Source organism: Eublepharis macularius, chromosome 1 (assembly GCF_028583425.1).
Source record: "Eublepharis macularius isolate TG4126 chromosome 1, MPM_Emac_v1.0, whole genome shotgun sequence".
NCBI classification, from domain to species: Eukaryota; Metazoa; Chordata; class Lepidosauria; order Squamata; family Eublepharidae; genus Eublepharis; species Eublepharis macularius.
The window spans coordinates 212,141,593-212,155,152 of NC_072790.1; the positions used below are offsets into that span (position 1 = coordinate 212,141,593).

Below are 13,560 nucleotides of genomic sequence, written 5' to 3' on the forward strand. Positions count from 1 at the left end.
CAGTAAAGCTCCCTTCTCATGAGGTCTCTTCAATCAGCTTACGGCCCCAACACTGTTCACCCTTTAAAAAAGAGTTCACATGTTGGCAGACAGTGTTCCCTGGACTCTTACCAGTTCTCATTACGGTGTGCATGGAAGTCTTTATTTGCTTGTTTAGCACTTTCCCACCACTGCAAGGAATGTGAGTACAGAAACAAGAATAAGGAGGTTTCGGCAAAGCTTAACTAACATCATGAATGCTCTGTATTATAAAACTCAACTCTAAGCAAGCCAAGGGAGAAAAGCTTTGGCTAAGCATGTGTGTATGAAGAATGGGAGGCAGAATATTCTGCAGGAGAGCAGAAAATAAAATGTGTAGCATTGTTAGGAGAAACCTCTAGAGTCTTAACTCTGTCTCAAATGATTTATTGTCAAGGGCCTAGATTTCTGTGTGATAAGCTGGATATTTGTTGCAAGTTTGCATATGTTTTGTTAATCTTACTTAATCTATTCAGATTGCAAATTCTACATTTGTGCAGAACAGGGAATTGTGTCTATGGTGGAGAGATGGGAATTAAGGAAAGGAGTTTTAAGAGCACATTTGCACATTCAGAGGCAAGGGGGAAAAGGAGCTGCCAGGGGTAGAGCAGGGGGGCATATGAAGGGCAGAAGTCTTGCTTCCTCCACACTAGTAAAGAGTCCAGTAGCACCTTTAAGACTAACCAACTATATTGTTGCATAAGCTTTCGAGAAACACAGTTCTCTTCATCAGATGCATGGAGGGTATGAAGAAACTGGCCAGAGATATATAGGTGGTAAGGGGAAGTGGAGGAGAAGATCAGTTGCAAAAGTCCTGAAAGAGGAGGAGTGCACAATCCAGACTCAGTGTGATCCCTCCCCTCCGCAGCTGAAACTGAATGGAATGCCTGAAAGGAAGTTACTTCTGATAATGAGACAACCATCCAGAGTCTCTCTTCAATCCAAGTCTGATTGAGTCAAATTTACATATGAATTCCAATTCAACTTCCCATTGGATTCTGCTTTTGAAATGTTTCTGTTGAACTATGGTGACCTTTAAGTCCTTGATGGAGTGCCCTGGTAGATTGAAGTGTTCTCCTACTGGTTTCTGGATAATTGCCGTTTTTGATGTCAGGTTTATTCTTTTGCGCAGTGGTTGGCTGGTTTGTCCTTTGTACAGAGCAGAGGGGCATTGTTGGCACATAAAGGCCTATATCACATTGGAGGATGAGCAACTATAAGAGCCAGAGATTGTGTAGTTGACACCACTGGGTCCTGTAATCGTACTTTCTGAGTAGATATGTGGGCAGAGTTGGCATCTGGGTCTGTTGTAGGGTCTGGTCCCTGTGTTGGTGACTCTGTTAGCTGGTTCATGGTTGTTAGTGAGAGGTCGTTTATGGTTGAGGGGCTGTCTGTAGGCAAGGAGAGGTCTTTCACCCAGGGCTTATGAGAAAGAGGCATTGTTTTCCAGAAACAGCCTACTCCAGGACAAACCAAAAAGAACCAACAACAGAACACCACTGGTTGTCACCTATAGTTCCCAGCTCAAACCTATCCAGTGAATCATCAGCGATCTACAGCCCATCCTGGAAAACTACACAATGGTGTCAACTATATAATCTTTGGCTCTTATATTTGCGCAAAAGAATAAATGGACACAAATCTGACATCAAAGAGACTCTGGCTGGTTATCTCATTATCAGAAGTAACTTCCTTTCAGGCATTCCATTCAGATTCAGCTATGGAGGGGAGGGGTCATACCCAGCCCGAATCGTGCACTCCCCCTCTTTCATGACTTTTGCAACTGATCTTCTCCCCCTCCCCTTACCACCTATATATCTCTGGCCAGTTTCTTCATACCCTCCATGCATCTGACGAAGAGAACTGTGTTTCTCGAAAGCTTATGCAACAATAAAGTTGGTTAGTCTTAAAGGTGCTACTGGACTCTTTACTATTTTGCGACTACAGACTAACATGGCTAACTCCTCTGGATCTTCCTCCACACTGAAAGTCTCACACGTTCAGACATCTTCACACATGTGGGCCTTTTTGGTATAGTATTTAATATACCAGATCAGTTCATATCTCTTCCCAGGCTTGAAGCTTATTTGAGTGATTTTGGCCAGTCACTGTGTTGTTGTGAAGATAAAAAAAGGAAACCCATGTATAGGCCATTTTGAGTTATTTGGTAGATGTACTAGAGACAAATATGATAAGTGTCTTAACATTTATACTTTCCCACTTTTTCTCTGTTCTCATAAGGGCTAGAAAACTTACCAGCCTAAACTCTGAAAATGAGTTGGTTATTTAGAATAATTAAAATCCTGAATTACCTTTGCAGTAACATTTATTTTCCTGTCTTATCTTACCTTTAAAAAAAAAACCCACACTATGTAGCCCAAGCCCACGAAAGGAAGGATGCGCATCCATTGCTTGGAGAATGTTGACAAAGCCCTCCAGTTCCTGAAAGAACAGCGAGTGCATCTTGAGAATATGGGATCCCATGATATCGTGGACGGGAATCACAGACTAACACTTGGCCTTATTTGGACTATTATATTGAGATTCCAGGTAACAAAGAAAATTCATTCCTGTCTTCTGCCCATGTTGATCTATGGTTTGTTCCTCGTTGTTGTCCTTTGCCTTGCCCTAGGCAGTGCTATGCACGATATTTTTTTTTCCACCATGGAAGACCACGAAAGTCTTTCTTGGTTCTTTGTTGAAGTGAAGGATTAAAGTTTCCTTCTTGAGACTGTATCCCCGCCTTCTTATGTTCTTTCCCTTTTGTCATCCTTGTCTACTGGAGCAGAGCTTCTACTGTTATTTGTAGGGCTGCCCCTTTTGGCATGAAAACGATGACTGTTGTTTTAACAGATGTAGTTGAGAAAGCACGGGTGGGTGCATGCAGTTGGGAACTTTTCCCCCAACTCTGTACTGCAGTGTCCTTCCCAAGTGCCCCTTCTCTGACCCAGAGTTAAAACAACCATTGCGGTCTTTGGGGCCAAGAGTTAGCAAATCTAGCTGTTCACTCTAGGCCGTTCCAGGGCTTTCCTAGGCTGCTTTCCATATCACATTAAACAAAACCATTTGCCTCGCCCTATCATTGTGGGCTGCCAGTACGTTTCCTCAAAGAGAGATGTTGATTTTGTTCTATTTTTGCATAATTTTTGTTGGAGTTGTTAATAATGCATTAGGGCTGGCTTGCCCAGATTTCACTTTTCGTTTTCATAATTTGCTTGCCATTTTATCATGACACCTGACTGTAGCCTGTGTGTTCCAGCAAAGCAAAGCAAATTGATAACAAGAATAATGGTCTCACTTTTTTGTTTAGTAAGTTCATAGCTTGCTTTCATAATAATAGAATTACACAAGTGGGGGATACGTAAGGACTTGCAGGAGGCTTCTCATTTTTCCTCCTGCACTTTTCCCTCTTTTCCTTCCTTGAAAGCCCTCACACCCTCTCCCTTTTCCCTGCCTCCTTCTATCCTTCCTACCCACCAATCAACCTACATTTTAACTGCCCTCATTGTCAGCTGTATTTATTATTTTTGTGCTACATTTATACCTTGCCTTTTCCCACAATGTGGATGTAAAGCAACTTACATCATTCTCTACTATTTTCTTTATAACAACTCTATGAGGTAAGTTAGTCTAAGATTATGTGACTGGGCCAAGGTCACCCAGCAAGTTTCCATGGCAGTGAGGATTTGAACGTGCGTTTCCAGATCCTAGTATGAAACTCTAACCACAACACCACACTGCCTTTTGCATGGTGGCCACTGTTGGACAGCAGGTAGCAGCTGGCCATGGGTGATTCATGGAACTCACAAGGTAGCAAGTTGTCGGGTGATTGCCTGGCCCTGATGAGTCCTCCTTCATAGGACGAAACAACCGTGGAAAGCATTCTGCCCCTGCCTTTCACCGACAGAATCTAAGGCTTCAGCTGGCAATAATGTTGTGGTTGCCTAGCAATGGCCACAGAGAGCATTTGTTTCTTAAAGCTGCAAGTTCTGCTGCTATTATTTTTTTGGGGGGGGGGTATATATATTTTAGATTTCAGCATTTTCTGCAAACCTGGGGCTTTTCTCAGGTTTGTAGAAAGATCTGTCTTTTCTGTTCATGGTTCTAATATCCAGATGTACGTATCCACAGATCTGGCCATGTTGAGAATTAGATATATTGATAGTACTGTCTGTGTTCTGTATAATTTTTAAGATGTCCAAATTTTTCCTCCTGACAGTAAAAAAATTATACTTTGAGAATGTCATGCAGATTTAGAGAATTTGTATGCATTTAAATAGTTTTGCATAATTTATTTTGTCTCCTGATTTCTGTCAGACTCGTGACCTGTATAAGAGTCAGATAGTGGCATGTGTTTAATTCTCAAGTTGAAATCAATATGCTTAACTTTGCCTGGATCTTTTAAAAGTGGAATGAGGTACTTCTCTCGACGTTTTTCTTAAGCTGTAAATGTTTTCTGCTGATTGCTGGTTTTGCACACTGCTTTCTGGGAAGTATGGAGACAGTAGAATATAAATTGGCTGAGAAATTGGAAAATGAAATGCTACTAACAATGATACATGGCTCTGCAGATCCAGGATATCAGTGTTGAAACAGAAGACAACAAAGAGAAGAAGTCTGCAAAGGACGCACTGCTGTTGTGGTGCCAGATGAAGACCGCTGGGTGAGTATTAAGTGCTTATCTGGAAACCTTGCAACATTATGTGGCTAGCAGGGGTGGTCACTAGAACACATTTAAAATGTGCAGCAACGTGTCTTTCTTTAAGTGGATGCAGTTAATGGCCAGATCTAACAAACTACTGCACAAGCAAATAAATGTGCCACTGTACACAAGACTTCCTGCTGCAGCACAACAATAGAACTTGTAGTGTTCTGCCAGCAATGTGAGTTGATCGGGGACATTTTGTGGGACCCAACTTGTGTTTCAAATTTTGACTTCTCATGAGATTCTGGGATGGAGTAGATAATTGAATGCACCTCTGACATCTGGAGACTTAAGGATGTGTGAACACCTGCCAGTTCAGCTCACTTCTCATTTGCCAGTTGTGATCAGGCAGCCAGTTAATGGACAGGCTGGTCAGGTCTTTGAAACCTGCGCATGTGTATTTGCAGGATCCAGCTACTTGCAGCCATTAAAAGCTAACTCCCAGCTGATGAAGGATCATTTGGAAGTTGGCTTCTGATTTCTGGCGGGGCAAATTTTGCTGTACCCAGCAGAGGTTTGAGTGGGGGAGAATCAGGAGTTGGGTTCCTTTGATCACCTATTTTGGAAACTTTACTGCTTCTCAGACTTGCTGACATGCAGCAATTTGGGCGGGGCGGGGGGGGGGAGGAATCAGAAGCCCAGCTGATTTCCTTTCTCTTCTCCCCACCCTAAGTGTTGTTTTGGACTGAAGAAAAAAGGAGAAAGAATGAACTCTCCTCTCCTTTTTGTAATGGAGCAATTAAAATTGCATTTGTCCTTGTCCAGCATAGAGACAAGAGAGAGAAATTAGCTTTTTCCACCCTCCTTTTTGCAATGCAGAGATTAAAACCATTGCTGTCTCTGCCTGGCTGGGATGGGAAGAGTTCCTTTTTGCAACTTCACAGTGTAGCTATTTCTCCTGAGGGGGTAGGGTGGATAAGAACTTGACTCTCAGCTGATCTCAAATCAGATATGAGTTGGTTTCTGACCAATAGGCTGCAAATTGGGTGTTTGGCAGCTGTTCATGTTGCTTGATGCAATCAGAACATACCCCTGATCAGCTCACACTCTGATTGTAATTGTTGAAGTATATAAATTCATCTGCTGAACAAGTTCACTGAGAAATTCGCATCATCCATATTTGAGATTAGAAACTTTGATAGGCTCCCTTATCTGTATAGTCCTAGTTCCCTTTAATAACGCCAAATGTAGCACAGCCCCCACGATTCAGTGAAGTCCTAGGAAGGGACCACAGCCTCCAGACGACCTTCTCATTAACAACTCCAGCAGCAGTCATTTATTCTGTTTAAAAGAGGAGAGCCAGTTCAAGGTTGGTTCCTTTGGTGTTGTGTTCTGGAATATTCTATACTTCCTAGGCTGGCATGGAATGGTTGTCTGGCTGAGCTGCACAAATGGGGCATCTCTCGTTTGAGTTTTGGTCTCAACATATGCTTGCTTCTACTCTTGTCTGCTGTTTGCCCTTTTTGCTATTCCCTGCAGGCTTTTTTCTGCACCCATCCCACTTCCTGAAAAAACCCTGCACGTACCCACTCTTAATATCCAGTTGTGCATTGTTGGGGCTTCAGAGGATTTCCATCTCAATTTTTCTAGCAACTAGTAAATTCATTATCAGTCTCACATTAGAATGTGTATCTCTAAAAAGTGGTAAATGTGACAGGTCATATCCTGTTTTTCCTCTTCAGGCTCCAGTTGACAGTGGGCTACAGATAGCTGAAAGGCAGTTTTTTGCTAACTTGAGCGACTGGTGGACACCCAACATTATTTATGTATCAGAGCATTAATCCTATATTGATTGAGCTCTCTCTTTTTTTGTTGTTCTTTTGTTGTGTCAGCTATCCTAACGTCAACATTCACAACTTCACCACCAGCTGGAGGGACGGCATGGCTTTCAACGCGCTAATCCATAAACACAGGTGGGCACTTCTCAAAATCTTAGTGAGATGTTTTAATCATTGGACTGTTCGATGCTGAATCACAATCCTGTCATAGCAGCAGGCTCCTTTCTTAAACACAGCATTCTCTCTTCCATTCTCTCTCATCTTTCTCCTCATTCCTGACTCTTTATGCCTTCCCTTGGAAGCATACGCTGTTGGCGGTGAGGCATCATTGCCACAAGGACAATTCAGTATTGATAGTTGACTGATCTCTGTACCACCTCTTTCGTCTTCAAACACTGTTACAAAAATATTCCCATTGTCCTCATCTACCTCTAAAACAGAGATTAAGGGTTGGAACCAACTAGTATTTCTGCTGGTGAAAAAGAAAAGGGGGTACCTTTTGAGCACAAAAAAGAGGCTATGCTGGGAATCATAGGACTGACACAGATCCTGTATGGGTCTATAGTAAGGAGGAGAACTAGGTGAGATTGAGTGGAAAAGGTGACTGGATCCCACCCATAGTACATGGTCAGGTTTCTCCATTTCTTTTTTTGTTCTGTCATCCTGTTGTCCTTCTTTTGAATTATAAGCTCTTTGAAGAAGAGGCTTGTCTTGTGTTCTCATTATATTGTAAAGAGTCATGTACATTGACAGTACTATATTAATAAGCAATTATTAATAACTTGAACCTGATACAGCTGCAGACATGTTAATGAACACCAAGTATAATTGCTGCATAGAAGCTATCACTGCTACAGGGAAGGGCCATGGCTCAGTGGTAGATAGGGTTACCAGGTGCCCGCCGGTGGTGGGCAAACTCCCGGGGATTTGCCCCCTTATCTGCCGATCGCTGAGTGATTGGCGGCAGGGGGCAAACTCCTGGAGCGTGCTCGCCACTGGCCTCCCACCCCTTGCGCTGGCCACAGGAGCATTCCTGCGCTCTGATTTGGCCCCAAACCGGCTAAATTGGAGCACGGGAGCATTCCCACAACTGGTGCAACAACGTCACTTCCAGAAGTGATGTTGCCCTGCACTTGGCGTGGTGACGTCTCTTCTGGAAGTGACGTCATCATGCCACTGTTGGAGTGTGTGCGCGTGCGCACTAGCGCACACACATGAAAGTAAGTTCCAGGCCCCTATCCTCCTGCTGAGAGGATAGAGGGACATGGCAACCCTAGTGGTAGAGTATCTGCTTTGCTTGTAGAAGACCCCAGGTTCAATTTCCATCTTCTCCAGTTGAAGGATCAGGTAGTAGGTGATGTGAAAGACCTCCACCTGAGAGAGCTGCTGTCAGTCAAGAGTAGACAGTGCTCACCTTGATAGACCAATAGACCAAGACTCAGGATAAAGCAGCTTTTTGTGTTCATGGGAGAATTTGGAAGATTGCATGTGGAAGAAAAAAAAATGTTTATTTTTGGATTGAACTGTGGCTGCCATGGCTACATTGTGCTTACTGACATCCTTTTCTGTGTGCCCTAGAACAGGAGTTCTGAACATTATTTTAGGGATAATTTTTGTGGTAAAGATTCAAAGAAGTGATATGCATACATAGGAAATGTTCATGGTTGGGACTTCATTTGTTTTCTCTCATAGCTATTGCTCTTCTGATAAAACAAGTCACTAATCCATCTACAGAGTCATGTGCCTCTTCAGCATTAAGAATAGTTCCCCCTTCTGCTATTTGTAGCCTGACTTTTATGAAGAAATTTATCTGCTGTATTTCTAAGGCAATCTAAAGGCCTGCAGCCGACAATTTCACTTGGAAAATTCCTGTATGTACAGTCCTTTCCCTGCAACTACCATAGCAGCTAATCATGACAGACTCTCTTTCATCTTTGTCTCCCTCTACCCATACCTGATACATGCTCTCTTCCTCTTGCCTGTATCCCAGTGTTGTGCACGTGTCTCCCTCTCCATGGTCATTCTCTCTTCCATTCTCTCTCATCTTTCTCCTCATTCCTGACTCTTTATGCCTTCCCTTGGAAGCATACGCTGTTGGCGGTGAGGCATCATTGCCACAAGGACAATTCAGTATTGATAGTTGACTGATCTCTGTCTGAATGCTGACAAAGTACATAGGTAAACATCACAGTGGGGTAGCTGTATTAAATTGTTGCAGCAAAAATGGACAAGACCCTTGGTTTTCCATCAGCCTCACAGTTTTACTTTATGCAACTGATAAAGTAGACTGTAGCTAGGCAGAATGATATGGGGCAGAGACATTTGGCATGATGTTGGCTGCGTCACTAAGTCACTTCCAGGGGCACCTCTAGGAATTATCAGAAACTCTATGGTTTACTGGAACCTCTGTTGTTTTCCCAGGAAGTGATGTAGCAGAGCAGATAACTTCACCAGTTTTTTTTTAAAAAGCTGCCACTCCAAGTAGTGATGGGCAACTAGGCCTGCCAGTGGGAGGCCTCCTGTCATAGCAGGAGACCTGGCAGCCTTAACTATAGCTCACGAAAGCTTATGTTATAATCAATATGTGAGTTAGTCCTTAAGATGCCACAAGATTCCTTTTTTATTTTTATAGCATAGTCACATCTGGGGGCATGCCATCCTATACTTTCTTTTCTGGTTCTATTTCTGTCCTTAATATTCCTGTCTTGGTTTTCTTTCATTCGTGTTATGGGGAAGGGAGTTTGTATACTGAAGAAATGCAAGGTCAATTTGTTTTTTGTTCATTTCTTTCTTAGGCCTGATCTAATTGACTTTGATAAGCTGAAGAAATCAAATGCGCACTACAATCTACAGAATGCTTTTAACCTGGCAGAACAGCACCTTGGCCTTACTAAACTATTGGACCCAGAGGGTAAGAATTTCTGGGAATGATTCTCCTGTATGTTGCCCGTCCGAAACACAGTGCCTCGATCTCATTGGAAGGGCACAGGAAAAACCAAGGCCATGTACCAAATGGATGGCAAGCAGCAGAAGGAGCCCAGTAAAGAGCAATGCCAGATGGGTTCCCATGCAGTTGAGACAATAGGTCAGAGACAGACAGCAAACCCAGTTCACAAGGACATAAACTGACCTGCATAAATGTTACATTGCTAGCACAGCACCTCTTACCAAATTAGTTTTGGAGTCTGTCATAATCCTTACTTCTTATTTTGTTGCTATATTGTAAGATCTACACAACAATACACATGAACTTTTATTGGCAAGAGTTCCTCTCCGCTGTTATTGAATTTCACGCTGGGTTAGGGACACATCATGTATTTTTATTTGAAATTCCAGTTCTGGAGTCTTGACTTAAGCTGGAATTAGGGCATCATACTAAACACATCTCTTTTGGCGAATACAGCAGCCTTGAGTTTAGCATCTACCCCTTCCTTTTCCTCTGGTAGAAATTACCTCTTGCCATGACAATGGTCCATGTTTACCTGCCTCCACTAATAACAGCTAATTATTTACATGGAACAAAGGAAGAGAACATCATAATGTCATGATGTGAGGTGTTTCTTATTAGATGCTTGGAGAAGGAAGGAGGAGCTACTGCTGTTTTCAGCTTTAACTACACATTTAGGTTATGACTGACAAAGGAGAGACAAGCTGAAACACCCGCTCACTCAGGCACATTTGGTGACCTTAGGCCAGTTACTAAGCCTAATTTGCCTCATCAGAGTTGTTAGAAGGACAGAATTCAGAAGGGGACAAACGTTTATCCTGCACTGAAATTATTTGAAGGAAGAGCAGGATAAAAATGTCTATTTATTAATGTTTTACCTTCTTTTTTCGTTAAGAGATTTGAGGAGGCATACACAGTTCTCATCACCTCCATTTTATCCTCACAGCAGCCCAGTGAGGTAGCTTAGGCTGAGACGGTGTCATTAGCCCAAGGTCATTCAGCAGGCTGTATGATTAAGCAAGGATCTCAGCCTGGAACTCTCTACTCCTAGTCCAGTGGCCTAACCACTAGGTCATGCTGGCTTGCCTGGGATGGAGGGACAGATCAAGTAGTGTCTGGTCTTAGCTTAATTCTAGAGTTGCCTGGAGAAAAAGATGCCCTGTCCCTTTAAAAGAGGCTTAATGGAATATTATTTCCCAAGTAATGTTCTTTCTCTGCATGCCATAAAAAAGTTTCAACTGCCCATTTACGCTCATTAAACTTCTATTAAAGGGAGGGCATTTTTCTCCAGACCTGTTGGCAACCCTACTTAATTCTAGAGCTTTGTATACAGGTTTGTCAGCATTCTCTTTGAAATCACACACAGCCAGATTCTGTACTAATGTAACTCCTGTTTTGTTTTCAGATATCAGTGTTGACCATCCTGATGAAAAATCCATCATCACCTATGTGGTGACATATTACCACTACTTTTCTAAGATGAAAGCTTTAGCTGTTGAAGGAAAGCGAATTGGAAAGGTTTGCAAGCTAAGGTTTTATATGCCATGCAGCCTGCTTAAATCTCCTTTTCTGATGACTTCCTCAGTCCCATAGTATGCAAACTTTTTAATGACACTTTAATAAGATTTTTTTTTGGCTTTTTGCTGTGGATTTGAGAAAGCTATATTAACAGTGGAGGTGGCATTGATTCTGTTCTAAAAATCATTAGTTACGCTCATGTTTTTGTTTTGACTTTTTAATGTGTGTTAAGAGCCCCGTGACACAGAGTGGTAAGCTGCAGTACTGCAGCCCAAGCTCTGCTCACGACCTGAGTTCAATCCTGGCAAAAGCCAGGTTCAGGTAGCTGGCTCAAGGTTGACTCAGCCTTCCATCCTTCCGAGGTCAATAAAATGAGTACCCAGTTTCCTGTGGGTAAAGTGTTGATGACTGGGGAAGGCGATGGCAAACCACCCCGTAACAAAAGTCTGCCAAGAAAATGTCGTGATGCGACGTCCCCCCATGGGTCAGTAATGACTCGGTACTTGCTCAGGGGAATACGTTTACCTTTACCTTTTTTAATGTATGTCACCGTACTAGCCATTGCTTTTTACCTTTCCTGTTCCCTCCCTGTCCCCCCTACTACTTTTTGGCCTCCAAGCAGCTGGAGGTAAAGCAGATCTGAAATACAATATTTGAACATACAGGATTGGATTCTGTAGTGCTGTTCCATTGGTGCAGAGCAACTCCTCTGGCAGAGTGGGGGTTTTGTTTGCAGAGAATGTGAGGGTTATCCTTGCTGAATCCTTTCTCCCTGTTCCCCACTCTTTTTTTTTTGAGTCCACTGACCCAAAGGAGCTTGATATCATGGTTGGGGTGGGGAACAGAAGGCTGCAGTGAAAGGAAGGGGGCAGAAAAAGTCGTTTTTATTCAGAGCAACATGGCTCATAGTGCATAGGATCTGAGTCATCAACTGGTATGTGCGAAATTCTGCTAATATCACATTTTATTTATAGATGAGGTTTTAATCCACACTGTATCTAATGGGGGGAAGGGGGTGACAAAAACTAAAAAAGCAAATGAAAAAGGTAGTATCCTGACTACCTCTTTTAGAAAATGGAAGTACGATCTCCTTGCCTTACATAGTTGATTCAAAAAAACATTGTCATCAGAACTGAAATGTTCTTTGCAGGTTTAGCCCAGTTTGCACATGTGATGGGAAAATGAATGGCTATATGGGGGGAGGTGGCATCAGTGGTCTAAGAAAGAGGAGAGAAGGGAATTCTCCAGCACCTTATTCCTCCTTCTGGTGGCGCCCTTGCTCACAGCCCCCTGAAGGGTAGCTGGGTTCTTCTTCCTTGACCGCCTCCCTATCCTTTTAAAAAGTAATCTGGCAGGATCTCTCACAAGGATCCCAGAACGTAGGACTCAGTTGCCCTGTGGGCAAGGATAGGCCTCACCTTCTACCCAATAGCTCCAACTCTCCACCAATCAGCTGTGGTGATGGTGGTGGTGGGCTTTTAAAGGGCCAGGCCTCTCAGCCACTGTATTGTCGAAGGCTTTCACGGCCGGAGAACGATGGTTGTTGTGGGTTTTCCGGGCTGTATTGCCGTGGTCTTGGCATTGTAGTTCCTGACGTTTCGCCAGCAGCTGTGGCTGGCATCTTCAGAGGTGTAGCACCAAAAGACAGAGATCTCTCAGAGAGATCTCTGTCTTTTGGTGCTACACCTCTGAAGATGCCAGCCACAGCTGCTGGCGAAACGTCAGGAACTACAATGCCAAGACCACGGCAATACAGCCCGGAAAACCCACAACAACCATCACTCTCAGCCACTGCTGACAAAACAGTTGTGATTTTTTTTTAGAGGGTGAAGCTTTCCATATGAGCATCATCCTTGCCCCAAGGCCAACCTCTGTTGAGGCAGAGAGACTCTGCCCCCATCCCCAGATAACATCTGGTTGTTCTGTCCTCCTGTTGCCCACCTACCTGCTGACCTGCTCATTGTGTTAGTGATTGACTTTTTTATTTGGCTTAGATCAATACAGACTTGTGAGTTCCTTTCTGCTGCACAGAGTCCAAGATTAAGCTGGTAGCTGCCAGTGGGTGGATGAATGAGCAGGTGGGCAGTATAAGGCAGAGTTGGGAGGAAGACCTCTGCAGTTGTTTGTAGCAGAATTGCTAGCTGCTGCAACCCCAAGAGCTCTTCTGACCATCTAGAGTTTCATTCATAGGCAGCTGTGCAAACTTGGCCTACAAGTACTATACAGTCATTAATAATAATGAAAGTGAAATTCCATTCTTAACCTTTCTGCAAACTCAGTTATTTTGAATGTAGAATTGTTGCTTTTTTAAAAGTTCCAAAATATAGATACTATCTTTTCATCGGTATCCAAGGTTTCATTCCTTTTTTATTCATATTTTTTTGTTTATCAGTCAGTGAGAAATGCAGACTATAAGTAACATGAATAAGTTGCATGCTGCATTTTTGTAAGTCTGCAGTGGTCATTTCATCAAAAGAGGCAGGTTTCCATATGCGGGAAGCCTCAGTCCCTCCAAGGTTCTCCTAGGGCCTGGGATCATTAAAATGTTAATTCATTCCATGTGAACGTATCCCCTTCCCCTTCCAGTGTTTTTA

General features: G+C 43.1%; 1 protein-coding gene across 2 annotated transcripts in view; it reads left to right on the top strand.

Moving 5' to 3' along the window:
• SPTBN1 (spectrin beta, non-erythrocytic 1) overlaps positions 1-13,560 on the top strand; it is a 227,642-nt gene that overhangs the window by 155,045 nt on the left and 59,037 nt on the right. For both annotated transcript variants that reach the window (XM_054986560.1, XM_054986569.1), the window contains 5 exons: positions 2,395-2,568; positions 4,590-4,681; positions 6,556-6,636; positions 9,297-9,412; positions 10,854-10,966. In XM_054986560.1, the coding sequence (XP_054842535.1) occupies positions 2,395-2,568; positions 4,590-4,681; positions 6,556-6,636; positions 9,297-9,412; positions 10,854-10,966 (576 nt within the window). The remainder of the gene's footprint in view (positions 1-2,394; positions 2,569-4,589; positions 4,682-6,555; positions 6,637-9,296; positions 9,413-10,853; positions 10,967-13,560) is intronic.